Below are 15602 nucleotides of genomic sequence, written 5' to 3' on the forward strand. Positions count from 1 at the left end.
CCATACACTTGAAATAGATCTAAACTCTTATCCACCTCTTAATCCTCCTGTTACTTCTCAGTCATCCTTTGCTCAAGATCTTACTCACTGCCCACTTGTAGTTGACTTGGCACCCTCACAGTTTCTCACTACATCAACTGATCATCCTCCAAATATAAACACACATCCCATGTTAACAAGGTCCAAAACCAACTCTTCAGTTACCCTTAACCATTCAAGAAAAACTGCACTTATTTTATCTGGCAACACACTTGTCCTTCCTGAACTCTATTCTGTGAAAGAGGCATTCGTTACTGCTGAGTGGAAAGAAGCTATGCAAATAGAATTTGATGCCCTAATGAAAAACAACACCTTGATTTTGGTACCAAGAACTAATGATATGCATGTAGTTGGGAATAAATGGGTGTTTAAGACCACGTTTCATGCTGATGGTTCTTTGCAAAAATACAAAGCTAGATTGGTTGCTAAAGATTTTCAACAAACACTTGGGTTAGACTACTTTGAAACATTTAGTCCTGTAGTTAAACCTTCCACCATTAGGATCATTCTCACTCTTGCTGTAACTAATGGTTGGGACATCCAACAAGTGGATGTGAATAATGCATTTCTTAATGGTACTTTGAATGAGGTTGTCTACATGCATCAACCTGATGGATTTGAAAACTCAGCTGTTCTCTCTTATGTTTGCAAATTAAACAAGGCTCTTTATGGTCTGAAACAGGCCCCTAGAGCCTGGTTTGACAAGTTGAAGTTTGCACTTATTGCCAAAGGATTTCATAATTCTATTTCTGATTCTAGTTTGTTCATTTGCAAAAATTATGATCATGTTACATATATTCTTATATATGTGGGTGATATTTTGATTACTGGATCCAACTCTTCATCCATACATCAGCTTGTTCAAGAATTGAATGATCAATTTGCTTTAAAGACACTTAGTTCTATCAAATACTTCTTGGGGTTAGAAGCTATAAGAACACCTACTGGTATTCACCTGAAAAAGACTAAGTATATTGTTGATTTACTTGTGAAGACACAAATGTTGGATTCTCATGCATGTTCTACCCCAATGGCTGTTGGTACAAAACTTTATTCTACAGATAGCCCTTTGTTCAAGGACCCTAGTCTTTATAAGAGCACCATAGGAGCTCTTCAATACCTTACCCTTACTAGGCCCGATATAAGCTTTGTAGTAAACAAACTAAGTCAGTACCTTCAAGCTCCTACTGAGCTCCAGTGGCAAGCTTGCAAAAGGGTTTTAAGGTATATAAAAGGCACTCAATACTATGGACTATAGTTCAGGCCAGCAGCATCTCTTAGTATTGAATGTTATGTTGATGCAGATTGGGGTAGTAGTTTGGATGACCGAAGGTCTACAAGTGGGTATTGTGTGTTCTTTGGTCCTAATCTAATTCAATGGAGCTCAAGAAAACATAAGATGGTTGCTCTTTCATCAACCGAAGCTGAGTATAGGGCATTAGCTAACACAGCCACTGAAATTGCATGGCTGCAGAGCATGTTTTCAGAGTTAGGATTGAACCTGGAAACTCCTCCTATTATTTAGTGTGACAATGTGGGTGCGGGTGCTCTTGTCGCAAATCCTATATTCCATGCACGGACCAAACACATTAAAATTGATGTTCACTACATCAGGGATCAAGTTCTTACAAAGAAGATTGCAATTCAGTATGTACTATCTCAGCTACAAATAGCAGATGTGCTAACGAAGGCTCTATCAATAACTCAATTTCAAGAACTGAGATAGAAATTGAATGTTCTTGCCATGCCTTTTGCTGATTTAGAAATGACTGTAGAGGTTAAGCATTATCAAATCTGTTAACACCACAGCTGAATAGCAGATTAGTAGTCATAATTCGAAGTTGAACAACAGATTAGTTGTTATGTTTGGTCAAAATCAATGCAGTTGTACAACAAATCAGTTGTTATGGTGTTGTTAATGCAGATTTTATGTAGATTTTTTATGCAGTTTTGATGTGGTGATGTAGAAGTAATGCAGCAGATCGGTTGTTATGGTGTTATTAATGCAGATTTTTATGCAGTTTTGATGATGTAGAAGTAATGTAGTAGATTAGTTGTTATGGTGTTGTTAATGCAGATTTTATGCAGTTTTGGTTATACAGAAGTAATGCAGCGGATCAGTTGTTATGGTGTTGTTAATGCAGATTTTATGCAGTTTTGGTGGTGCAGAAAAATAATGCAGCAGACCAGAAGTAATGAAGTAGTTTTGGAGAATTTTTTTTTTTTTTTTTTTTTTTTGGAGAAGGGCGGTAAGAGAAGTCAATTTCTTTACTGATAGAAAGTAGAATCAGTTTAGTTTGCAGGGAAATGTTGAAGATATAATGGAGAAGAGTAGCAACTTAAGAGCAGTAAGAGGAGTCAATTTCTTTACTGATGGAAAGTAAAATCAGTTTAGTTTGTGGGGAAATGTTAAAGATATAATGGAAAAGAGAAGCAGCTTAGCGTGAGGGGAAGTGTTGACCAAAGATTCATGGTGCTAACTGCAAGTTCTCAAAATGAGAGGACCTGACTAAAGTTTCATAAACGGTGTCGTTTTACTTTATTTGTAAAAGTCTTCTTCTCAGACGATTACTCAGTGTTTGTTAGCTGCTGCAACTTTACTCTTTTCACTCTTACTTTACTTCTTTCATTCAAGTATAAAAGCAGCCAATGTTTTGTAACAAGTTAGTTAATCAAATACAAAGAATCATTCAGCTAGAATCAAGTTTTATCTTTCTTTTCTTTCAATTTCACACCTATCTAGAACTCTTCGGATGTAAAGACGATGTTTCGTGTTTTTTACACAATGATTCTTTGCTTTAATTCACCCAACCAGGCAGAGCTATGAGTTTGATCTCCCTCTTCTTTTGACGAGTCATATGGGTAAAGATCATTTCCAAGAAAATTTGAATAAGAATCTGACGAATGCTGGAGGACCATTTCTTTTTCTTTTGGTAAAAGCATTATCTATGGTAACATTTGTTTCTAACAGAATCATTTGAATTCGGGTTCCCTTCAAAAGTAAGATAAGAAATGCACTCCATTCATAGAGGAATATCAGGACCAAACATTAATCTATGAGATTCTGAGGAAGTTTTAGCCCAGCGGCATGACGTGACACTTAATTTGTTAGATAGAAGCTATAAAACTGTAATATTAGAAATAACAAAATTCTTTAAAAACGAGCTAGGATACAGAGCTAATATAAAATAAAAGTAGCTAGATTCTTGTTTTACACCATCTTATCACATGATAAAGTTCAAAGATTTTGAGTTTACCCAATTTAAATGATTTATATTATAATTATATGCTCAAGAAATATATAAGCGAATCGTAGTCAGATGCAATTTCCTCTTGGTCTTATATGTATTAATAATCTATGTTTAATTATGGTTAACACCCTGTTTCTAGACAAATACGTACAAATAGTAAAGACTAATTTGCATGTAGATTATCCCAACCAAATTGTGACATCAACTCCAAGTGAAATTAAAGTTGAAACAATCTAGTGAGTAATCGAAACTAAACAAGTAAAACAATCACAAACAAACAATATAAACAGTAAAAAGAAAACACACGCGCGATTTACCCTAGTTCATCCAAAAAAGAAACTACGTCCAGCAAAGTCCATATTATTGGAATATCTCCTCGCCTCCCTCGTTATAATGAATGTATTTGCCTATGATTTGTTATATCACTCATACAAGAGAATAATATGAATTTAATGAGAAAAACTTAATACTACTAGGATCCTTTAGGATCCTTTTTCCTAAGCCCAAATTTATTAGTAGTTATATTGCTTAGAGAAATCCTATAACGGCTCTTTATGGGATAGACCCAAACTGCCTACGGATCTATGCGAATTACTGTTGTAGATTAGCATACAATCCTTAGATTGGTGAAAATATGGGCGAATAGAATCCCCTTTGAGCGATGGCGAAATCGAGGGAAAGATGGGTGATTGAACAATCCCGGGATAACCAATGCGGAAATGAGTATGTTTCACCCAAAAAAATGATTTTTTTTTTGGTAGTTAATTTAATTTCTATCGAAATTAAATCGAACTTGCTACAATCCTCTAAAGATATTGTGAAATTAATACTAAAGCCATGTATTCGAATATAATTTTCTTAGTGAATGTGGGACTTGAGTGTATTATAGTTCGTGAGTCAAAAGGAGTTTTTTTATTTAAATCCATAGAGAATTCATAGACGTAGTCACTAAATCGAAATGAATTAAACACTATAACAACTGTTTTTTTTTTTTTTTTTCATGGATCAGAGAAACATAGGAATTAATCAATATTTTTGGTCATGATAAAACCAGATAAAGAAAAGAAAAAGTATATTCAAAAGATTATTCTACATATATATCCAACTGCTAAGTGCATCTTTGAACGAAAAAGTACAAATTAAGACCACACAAATACAATTCCTCCCTTCTAATAGACCCACGTACATACTAATTATTATAGGTTAAATTAAAAAAACATTATTAAGCTCTAATTGATGGCATAACCACGTTTTACAACATACTTGACAAGGTAGTCGAATTCCTCCTCATTAATGTATCCATCTCCATTTTCATCTGCATGACAAAGCGCTCGCCATGTCCGCCAAGCTGGGAAACTTGAACCAAGGTTGTTGAAGGCCTTATTAAGCTCTTGTTTGCTAAGATGCGGATCTCCATCGGTGTCAAACTGCCAAAACAGACCTTTCAACTGCTGTTCAGTTAAGTTGACTTTTGTCCTAAGGCATCTGTTAGCTACTCCCTTTGGACGAAACATTGAGATGTTTTTAGAGTTCAGTTGTGTGCGTGCAAGTGTAATTCTAACTAGCTATATATATATTGCATATGTTTTATCTTTTGTTTCTTTCTCCAGTCTAAAATATCCAAAAATTCATTTTTTTCTTAGTCGCAAGAGAATCATCTGAGCCTTTTTTTTTTTTTTTTTTGATGGATGCAGTCTAAAGTATAAGAGATGGAATCGTGACAATAATTGTATTGAGCCTTCAACAAGTTGATGAAAGTGGCTCCCTCAGATTCACCTATTGAGTATTGAGGACAAGTGAAGTGGGCATTAAAATTAATTATGGTGATTTTGGTAGATTTTGCAATCCCTTGGAATAATTATATGCTCTCCCAAAACATATCATGTGGAACCACCATGATTTTGAAGATTCGAAGCAAAAGATAAGCAGAATATGGCATCATATAAATTTAATTTGCTGGAAGACCAAGCGAATGGTTCTTATCTATTTGGACCAAAAAGTGTTAATCAACTGCCTTGCTCATGTCTAATGATTTTTCTTGCTACCACATTTCACCTAAGCACTACGAGAAAATTGACATTTTGCAACCAATTTTTTAGCAACTAGCCAGAATTAGTTGCAAAAAGGTTACATTTACCAATTAAATTGACATTAGTCGAGCAAAGAGGATTAAAATTTTGGGGTCCACATGTTCTAACATTTGGCATCTAAAGTTAATTTTTTACAATAGTTTTGTTAGTCACATAACCGGTTGCTTTAGTGACTAATAAATTTAGTTGCAATTTTTTCTGGGTGATTTTTCCCTCCAAAATTTGATAATTTGCATCTAACATATTATATTTTGCATCTACATTTTTAGTTACAAAAAATAATTTTTTGCAACTACCCCTTAGTAGCTAAATTAGTTGCGAATAATTAGGGATTTATTAGTAACTATTATGATTAGTTATAGAAAAATGAAATTACCAAAATATCTCATATTTGGACAATAATTACAAGGGCCTCAAAGTATATACAGCAACTAAATTTGATTTAGTTGCCAATTTAAGTTAAAAAATTCATATTCCCCCCAAATTATTTGTTCCCGCCAACCTTAATTATAGGCAACTAACACTAATTCTTTATTGACTAAATTTTTAGTTACAAATTGACTTATTTGCAAAATAGAATTACATTTCAAAATTAAATTACTAATTAGAACCCTTAATTTTTTAAGTTATTTACAGAATACCTAACCTATATAAAGCAAGCATTTTTGTCAATTTCATATCTCTTCTCCACGCATCTTTGCCCTAGCTTTTTCCCCAAATTTCCCAAACGCACAACCCAAATTTCATATCTTTTCCCCACGCATCTTCGTCTTAATCGCTGTTGTCTGAATTTCCGAAATGCAAAACCTAACTTCATCTCTTCTCCACGCATCTTCATATTTCAATTGATCTTCTTGGCTTCCTTCATTCATCCAATACGAGGCAGTCCCTAACCTCCCATAAGTACAATCGCTGTTGTATCTACTGGTTTTAGGGTTCGTTCTTTTTTACTCTTTTGGATCTCCATCTTCTCTTGTCCTATCTTCCTCTTCAAATCCACATCGAAATCCAATCCGCAATCAAAATCAATTCTTGGGTTTTCATTCACCAGGTTCTTCTCTTTTTCTTCTTTTGCTTGTGTATGTTGATCTTTCTTTGTTTCTGTGAATTTTCGATTTTGTTGCCGTTCTAGTTGTTACATTTTGTTTTTGTTAAGTGGGTCGTGTTTCGTTTCTGAGATGGTTTTTGATTTTTGAAGTTCTGAATTTTTTGGGGTTCTGGAGTGGAAGAAATTGAATATTTTGTTTGGGATGAAGAGATGTTGAAACGTCGAAGTTTTGAGCTATTCTGGCTGTTTACGTGAGGGGGTTTTCATTTTTTTTTTTTTTATTGTTTAAATATTGTGGGTTAATTTAATTTCCGGAGTCTATTTGGCTTTTGACAAAAGTTTAATGAAAAATTTTAATTTTTGTTTGAGATGTAAAGTTTAAAAAAGTGCTTCCCTTTGGGTATGTTTTAAGCTATTGTTTTTGTGTGAGTTGTTGGCATTGTGATTTTGTGTTTGGTAATTGCTTCTGTTACTCAATCAGATAGGTTTTCATTATTTTTATGTTTAAGTTGTTTTATTGAATGTTTTTTATTGAGGGTTTTAGTTTAGTTTGATTATTGAAATTTAGTGACAATGTGTTCGAGTTTTATAGCAAGTTTGTGGAATTTGTTGTCATAATGTATTACATGATTTTAGGTTCGAGTTTTATAGCATGTCCCTATTACCCTCCCTTTTGTAATTCTTGAATGCATCCAATTATTTTGAGTGAACCATTTTGTGCTTGGCTGCTTTTGATTGTTTTGCTCACACTCATCTTTCACTATCTCTATTAATCTCAAATTTATATATTCTTGTTGGCTTTAGTAGGGAAACAATTATGTTTTCTAAGTTGTTTGTTAATTATATGCATTTATGTTAATCGAATACGACAGTTTCGGTTTTAAGATAAACTTATTAGCCTAAAAATAGTGTTACATATACAAACTGATATAACATTTCTTATGACTATTTAAGTAAAAGATGTAGTTTAGAGGATGTCTTGCTAAAGTTGGTTGACTAATTTTTACTTACTTGCTAAAGTTGGTTGAGGATGTCTAAGCTCATTTTACTGAGTTCTAAGCTGATCCTAAGCTCACTGTAACTCTCAATCTGAGGTAGGGCAGCTACCTGGGGATCAATTTCTGCAACATGGGTTCGACTCTCACAATTACGGTTGAGTAAAGACCACAGGTCGGACTCTTCCTCACCTCGATCGGAGGCTCCGGCATATCTTGAAACACGTTAACTAGAGCTGTGTGAAGGCAATAAAAGGTTCGGGGAGTTAGCTCGACCTCTGCGGTGGTCAGAACTGACCCGCTGTTGCTGGGGGTTTCCCTGCCTTGCACTCTTGTAGGGGTACCCATGCGATATGGTGTGGGACGGTTCATGATGCAACATGTCGTCAAGTCGCAAAGCCATAGGTATTCTACCTGTTTTACGATCGGTATTTGCTGGTCCCTTAGAGCCCTTCGGCCTACTATCTAGCACCTATTTTCCCTTGCCTTTTTATGTTTTAGTGCGCGTGGCATGGGCCTTTGCCCGTTTTAGCGCTTTAGTGTGACCTACAGCATTTTTGGTAGTAGCACCTCCTTGTCGGACTCAGGTGGTACGACTAGATCCAAACGATCTAACCTTCGGTTAGTTGTTTGAAGAGTACTTTTGAGCCTCTCCAAGTAATCCATTACAACTGGGTCGAGTTGTGAGCTCGAAGGAATGTCTGCCGCGGTACTATGCTGAATCAAGGGCACTTCGGGAGAAGAGTCATCCTATACCCAGGGGACTTCCTCGTTGTTGGGCCTAGTTCGCTCGGTTTCGAAACCATGGGCCACTTGTTAGCGAACAGATTCGATTAATTAAAGATTCCTAATGAAGAGCGGATACTAAATCAAGCTCTCCTTCTAGTGCTAAATTGTTGATGCTAGATTTAAACACCAACTATTCACACGTGTAAAGTGCTAAGCGGACTTAGAAATTACACGTGAACTGAAAAATGAATCAAATAAAAGGGAGACAATTTTTAAAGTGGTTTGGATGCTCAAAGTGAATCCTACGTCCACTATCTGTTTATTTATGAAAAAGTACAATCAAGTCGCATGCAGCGATCTAAGAGAGCAGAAATACAAAGAGGGAGAAAGAGTGTTTTTTTTTTTTTTTTTTTTTTTTTGTTTATCAGGACTAGAATCTTGAAAAATAGAGGGGAACTATCTATTTCTAGTAAGAGGTTTTTGGTAATAATTATGGGTCTGTTAGCGGGTAGGTGTCGTGCAGTTCCAACCCTACTCCTCATTGGCCAGTTGCACGGAAGATATACTTAAATTGCATGGAGCCTTGGCAAGTGGGTGACTCCGAGCCACTCACTCGCCAGGCCTTTACCTGCCAAGTAGATGAAAGCCTTACTCTTTCTATCCTTGGACGACGTGACAGCGCCTGGACGGCACAAGACCTTCTTGAACTCTGATTGGTTCTTGCTGATGTGAGCCTACGTCAATCCTGATTTTTTAGGCATAACAGAAGCGATAAAAGGAGAGGAAGCCATGGAATCAAATTTCCAACCAATTAAAGTATAGACAAAACATTTATTAAAAGGTGAACTCATTTTGGTTGAAGAGACGATTATTGCAGCGGTGGAAAAGGATGTTGCGGCGAGTGTGAAGATGTTCTCTAAATTCACAGCAGAGAACTAATGCTGTGGTGACAAGAGTTAGCCATGGCAGTAGAAATCCTCACCGCGGTGTGCGTCATGCTATGGGATAAGTTCAGACAACAGTTCGTTTCGGTTAATGAAATTGCAACCGTTAAACTGAAAGAAACTGATGTTTAGTTATATGAGATTATTTGTTTCGGTTATGTAATTTAATCCCTTTATTTACTTATAAATAAGGGAATTAACGTTGTATGTAATGTGGAAATTATATGAAGTTTATGTTGAAATAAAATCGTTCTTTCTTCATCTAATAAACGTTCGTCTTTTATAGTCTTAGATTTTATTTTTGTCCCTCTCATTTCCAACCAAACTCAACTCTTTCTTTTTTATGTGGATATTGAGTAAAGGCCTGACAACTGGGCAACCTTTTTGGTCCTGGACAATCATGTTTGGTTTTTATTTTTCATGGTTATCATGAGAAGATGAGAATAACCCCAATTACCAAAAAAAAAAAAAAAAAAAAAAAAAAAAAAAAAAAAAAAAAAAAAAAAAAAAAAAAAAAAAAAAAAAAAATTGATGAGAATAGTCAAAGAGGTTTAATTTATTTTTTTACATACTAATTACTATCGGTTAAATTAAAAAAACATTATTAAGTTCTAATTGATGGCATAACCTCGTTTTACAACATACTTGGCAACGTAGTCGGATTCCTCCTCATTAATGTATCCATGTCCATTTTCATCTACATGACAAAGCGCTCGCAACGTCCGCCAAGCTGGGAAACATGAATCAAGGCTGTTGAAGGCCTTATTAAGCTCTTATTTGCTAAGACGGCGATCTCCATCGGTGTCAAACCGCCTAAACAGTCCTTTCAACTGCTCTGCAGTTAAGATAGCTTTTGTGCTAGGTCTCTTAGATTACTACATGCAAGAGATTAACCAAGACTATTCCCTCTGAGAGCTTAAGCCGAATGTACGAAATTTAATATTTTATAAAAAAATCTTAGTCCAGTCAGAGTTCATAATACCTAGTGAATTAAAACACCAAAACTTTTTCCTTTTCTTATGGAAGAGAAATAGAAGAATATCTTTCTCTCATGGAACCAGATAAAAAAAACCGCAAGAGACGGTTTTTAGTTAATTACGAGATTAAGAGATTCAACTGCTACATACTTTTGATTTACAGCTTTATACCTTATATTCGGAAAACAGGCTCTCACGTTCTCTGAGTTTCTATATCACAAGGTCTTACTGATACTAAATAGGTTACAAAACATACTAGAAATAAACCCACCTAAAAAGCTAAAAACAAAAGAGGAGTTCAAAGACCGTAAAATTCCTCCCTCCCTCCTAATAGGGTAATCAAATAGACCCCAGTTACCAAACTAGTTCGCGTGATTACAAAAGGTTAAGATCTAATGTGTCTATTTGAGTTTATACTTTATAACCACGTTTCAAAGCATACTTGACCAGCTCGTTGATCTCCTTCTCGCTTATGCATCCATCTCCGTTGGCATCCGCATGGCGTAGAGCTCGCCAAGTTCGCCAAGCAGGGAACTTTGAACCAAGCTTGCTAAAGGCCTCATTAAGTTCTTGCCTGGTAAGGATGCCGTTATTATCTTTATCAAACCTCTTAAACATACCATGCAACTGATCTTCATCCAAGCTCCTCCTGCAGCTTTTGGCTATGCCCTTTGTGTTCATAGGGATGTTTTTGAGTTTAATTAGTTGATGCTAAAAGCGGGAAGTATAGATATATAAGAGTCTGGTAGCTGTGTGCTTCCTAACAAAATGTACTGAGAGGTTAACATTTATATGTAGAGAGATGGGGAGAGGGTCATAGATGTTAATGAAATATTGAGTCCTTATCCTTTTCATTTTTTTCCAGATTAACCATAAAGGTTCTCCTTATTATTGGTGGCACGGGAATCATTTCCTTTTATTATTTTTCACCTCTAGGCTCTAATCCAAAAAGAGACTAAATGCTTTCACTACTAATGTTTAAGGTAGGTAGCTCTAGTACAGGTTGATGAAAATTTTGCTGCAACTGCAAGACCCCAAAACTGTATGATCATGTGATTATGTTTAGAGAGCTTTGGCTATTATACAACGTACATATAATTTCATGATACAAGTTCTATACTTTTTGTTTACAAGTTTTTTATTATAAATTTACAAACTTTATGTTGATGTATTGATACATAGTATTCTATTGTAACAAAATTCATGTAGAAATTTTTATGTAAACTAATGGCTAGCTAATTAAGCAACCTTGGTTACGTTACTTTTAGCTCGTTGATGTTAGCTAGTTGTTGGCCCGCAATTAGTGGTTTGCATTAGAAAATTTAATGGAACCTTAAGGTTAGTTGTGTGTCCAGAGAATTTACTCGCTGTTACATTAATTGAACCACTTATTGTTATAGCATATGATTAGATTAAAAAAAAAAAAAGGAATTTTGCTTGTGAAAGAATTTTAGACTATGTTTAATTGCTAATTTAAGCCCAAGTTTTACTTGTGGCCTCTACTGCATTTAGCCAAAGAACAAATATAGGTGACAGACATAAGTTGTGTATACGTGGCATATAAATATCCTATTACTTTATTAATTATTAATAATTTTACATTGCCTTTGTACCCCCACCCAGCCAAGATGCAGGTAGCTACTAAGGACGGACAATGGCAATGGCAATGGCAATGGCGCAACAATTGGATATTATCCTCTCGAAAAAGCTGAGGTTCTAGTTAAACTTTTATATTATTCTTGGTCATAAGAGAATCTCGTGGAATAAAGATAAGTTTGGTTCGCCAAATCATTTTATCGATGTTTTGTGTGATGGTTGCAAATTGTTACTGTTTAAAAGTGACCAAATTAATCAGGATAATATTTTATATATGAACTCCTTTATATAAACTGATGTGTTTTAAATTGGTTGAGTTACTTTCAGTTAAAACTAAATTAAATAATTAAAAAAGATTACTTGACAACCATACAAATTATCATATCGGTTTATCATATCAAATTAGTATCACTGCATTAATATTGGTAAATCATGATCAATGTTGAACTACCATAAATAATTGTTTCGAAATCAAAAGGTATAATAAGAATATGGTATCATATTGGCTGCATGACCACGCAGAATTTACCATGTGCCCGTGTTGGGGTGAAAAAGTTTTATATAGCTTAGTTGATGTTCATTCAATAATTTTCTCACTATCACATTAATTTACAAAATTCTTGTCTTGTTTTTTTTTTTTGGTAGTTTTTTAAGAATTTTAGCGGATTAATTCTTTTATGACTGAATAACATTTTTTTTTTTTTTTCTTCCTCTAATTAACAAACGCTCATGTGCCCCAACATTCAACATACATTTTAATTAGAAAGGCAATGGCTCCAGCCTCCAGAATTGAATTGAGTCCTGAAAGGGCGGGGAGATTCCTGTTGGCAGCATCTTCTCCTTTCTAAAACTTGGTCCACAAAGTGTGCCACCATATATAGAATCAACTAGTGGAAGCACATTCCCATCTCCTTTTATGTTGTTTATGATCTACTCATCTCATAATTAAAAATAATTAAGCCTCAAAATGTCTCTTTCATTCAATTAATACCTTTAGTTTACCAGTTATTTACTATCTAAGTGTTCTCTACATATTATCATATTAATTAATTTCTTAACTACCTTTCAAGAGCTAGGTATCTCATAAAGCTTTGGGTATAAAAAAATAGGGATATCTATCACACAGATCTCTCTATATGATATCTAATATTATTCTTGAGAACAATAATTATTACGATTTATGTAATTACCTGGAACCAAATCACTGATTTGGTAGATCTAAAGTAAAAGCAAAACTAATATGGTATAATTAATTAAGTATTTGAACGAAAGATATACCTTGGAGTAGTATTTATTTGCTTAAAAAACAGATAAAAAGGAATTCATGATTGTATATAATTTGGGCATATCTTCTGAATCGGCACACAATACACTAGCTTATTTTACACTTGTCAAGTACACAAGCCCGGTCAAAATATTCATCAAGTTTGGAGCTCGTAGAGATCGGCCGACCAGCCCTACCGGCCTTTATCTTTTCCAATGGAACCGAAGATGCTTTGCATATATAAATATCTTGACGTGTTTTCAAGAATTTTATAATATAGAGGCTGTTCTGTTGTTGCTCCGTCAAAAAATCTATTTCAAATATTCCCTCTGCTCAATAATTAAACATTTCCCAGAAGCAGACAAGAATACATTTGTTATACATGTAATTTACTTTGATACAGGTGGTTTATTAATGGAAGAGATAGAATCATTTCATTAATCTAGCATCTTCATTTTTCTTTTTCTTTTTTCTTTTTTCTTTTTTTTTTTTTTTTTCTGAAATCTTGATACCGTGGTATGTTCTAAATTCATGATTGAAATTCTATTAATTGCTTGCTTCCTTATTAAGACTGCTAAAACTCTTAAGAATTTGTTATCATTGAATGAAATGGAACCACATGAGAATTTTTTTTTTTTTTTTTTCCCTATAACTAAGTCCGGGCCAACTTATACACACCTTTAAGCAAGATATTTAGTGGTTGCTTCTATTAGCAATCGTAAGGACTTGAACTCGTGAGATCATATTTGATTATCTTTCTCTTTTACCATCAGAGCACCTAGTGGTGGTTACTACATGGTAAAGTCTGTATTTATCATATGAAAAATAAAAAATACAAGAGTTATATAGGTGCCAAATTAAAGTCATATCTTCCTTTTCTTCTGTCAGTTATGTTCTCATTCAACTGTCCAGAAATGATTGAAGGAATAAAAGGGGACGAACCCATGAATCAAATTTCCAACCGATTAAAGTATGTACAAAAAAATCAACTCAGCCTGTTTTTTTTCTTTCTTATGTGGATATTGAGTAAAGGCCTGATACATGGGCAACTTTTTTGGTCCTGGACAATCAAGTTTGGTTTTTATTCTTCATGGTTATCATGAAAGGATGAGAATAGCGAGAGAGGTTTAATTTTTTTCCCCCCATTTTGTTTAAAAGTACGTAAGTCCAGGAGAGAGGACTGAAAGCTTTTATTTATTGTGAACCTATTATGCATGCATGTATCTTACATCTAACTTTGCATATTTATTTTTAGATCCTAAAGATACGTCGTAATTCGTAAATGACACAAAAATATAACAGTTTGATTAATACTATATATATTACTTTTTATATTTGAATTAGAATACAAACAATTTAGGCTGCATATTTTTACTCAATGAAGTTAGTTTTTGGTGAAGGTAAGTAGCCAGTCCAAGAAATTCCATCTGTTTCAAAATTTTAACTTGACATGGCATAAGAATGTTTGCAAAATTTATGAAGCATATATTTGTCTACCCTTAATTAACGGGGCACATCAAATTGCAAGTTAGTGATGATCTGACTTTTATTTCCAGGAAAAAATTACCTAATTATACGTATATTACAACAAACTATAATTAATTTTGTGAATAGAGCAAAGGACTAAATTCTTATCAAAACAAATCATGTCTTAAAATATATAAAAAAAAGTAGTAGCTAGAGGTGCATGTGGTTATACTTTACACGGTGAGACATGAAATTTCGAATCTTAAATCCTCGGTCATTGTAACGGGCAGATTATAAGAAATTTAAAGCCATTACACATCAACACAATAGCGGGGATTCAAAGCTGTCTGTGAACTATTTCAAGTTGTGAATAATGCATAGTGATTGCTGACTCAATACTATTTAATCTATTGGAATTCAGTTAGTTAATTTTGTATGTTAATAAGTGATCAGAGAAGTGAACTTTGATAAAGAGATTGATTCTAAAAGCAAAATACATTATTTTATTTATAAGATCAATTTATACATATGCAAGTACTACAACTTGCTTTGGCCTCTAATGTCGGGAGACTTGCTACAGGACATGATTTTCTCCTCTGACATTAGACGGAAAACTACAGCTTGTTAAGACTACGTACTAGAACCCTGAAAACAGAGCAGCAAGAAAGAAAGTAATTATGTAGATATTTATATAATTAATTAAGAGTGCCTTCGCGGGATTTAATTAACTTTATAACCCAACTGATAAGCATATTTGACGAGCTTATCGACTTCTTCATCACTTATGTATCCGTCTCCATTAGCATCAGCATGGTGGAGACCTCTATTTGCTCTAAAGCCAGGGATAAGAGCACCCAGTTCTTTGAAGGCGGTCTTGAGCTCTTGCTTGCTGAGGCGGCGGTCCCCGTTCTTGTCAAATCGCCAAAACATGCCTTTGAGTTGTTCCTCAGTGTATGGAGCAGGTGCCCGCCTGCAATCTTTACCTATTCCACGTGGCTTCTGCATGGTGTTTAGAAAGGATCAAGAAGAAGAAACAATATGGCTTAATCTGGTTATTAGCTTGTAGTGATGTGCAAGTATAGCCAAGCAGTAGTGAATATATATAGAGAGATCCCCTCAAGTCTTCTTCTATAAGCTGCCTTTATGTAATTCCAACTTATCTTGTACAAGACAACACTTAACACTATTTCCATTATTGTGTG

The 15602-nt window shown here is 34.5% G+C and overlaps 1 protein-coding gene across 1 annotated transcript; it reads right to left on the minus strand.

The window, feature by feature from the left end:
• Window positions 1-4519: 4519 nt before the first annotated feature.
• Window positions 4520-10754, minus strand: LOC116129787 (calmodulin-like protein 6). The gene is made up of 2 exons (XM_031415521.1): window positions 10491-10754; window positions 4520-4717 (listed from the first exon to the last, which is right to left on the minus strand). Exons 1-2 carry the CDS (start codon window positions 10752-10754, stop codon window positions 4520-4522), a joined length of 462 nt encoding a protein of 153 aa, XP_031271381.1.
• Window positions 10755-15602: the final 4848 nt, after the last annotated feature.

The sequence above is a fragment of the Pistacia vera genome, unplaced genomic scaffold (assembly GCF_008641045.1).
Source record: "Pistacia vera cultivar Batoury unplaced genomic scaffold, PisVer_v2 Contig214, whole genome shotgun sequence".
Lineage (NCBI taxonomy): Eukaryota > Viridiplantae > Streptophyta > Magnoliopsida > Sapindales > Anacardiaceae > Pistacia > Pistacia vera.

Excerpts from the sequence above, each read along its gene's own strand:
- LOC116129787 (XM_031415521.1), bottom strand. The coding sequence starts at position 10,754 with ATGAACACAAAGGGCATAGCCAAAAGCTGCAGGAGGAGCTTGGATGAA. Across the intron at positions 4,718-10,490 it reads CTTTGAAACGTGGTTATAAA|TTTGACACCGATGGAGATCC; the intron begins GTATAAACTCAA and ends CTGTTTTGGCAG.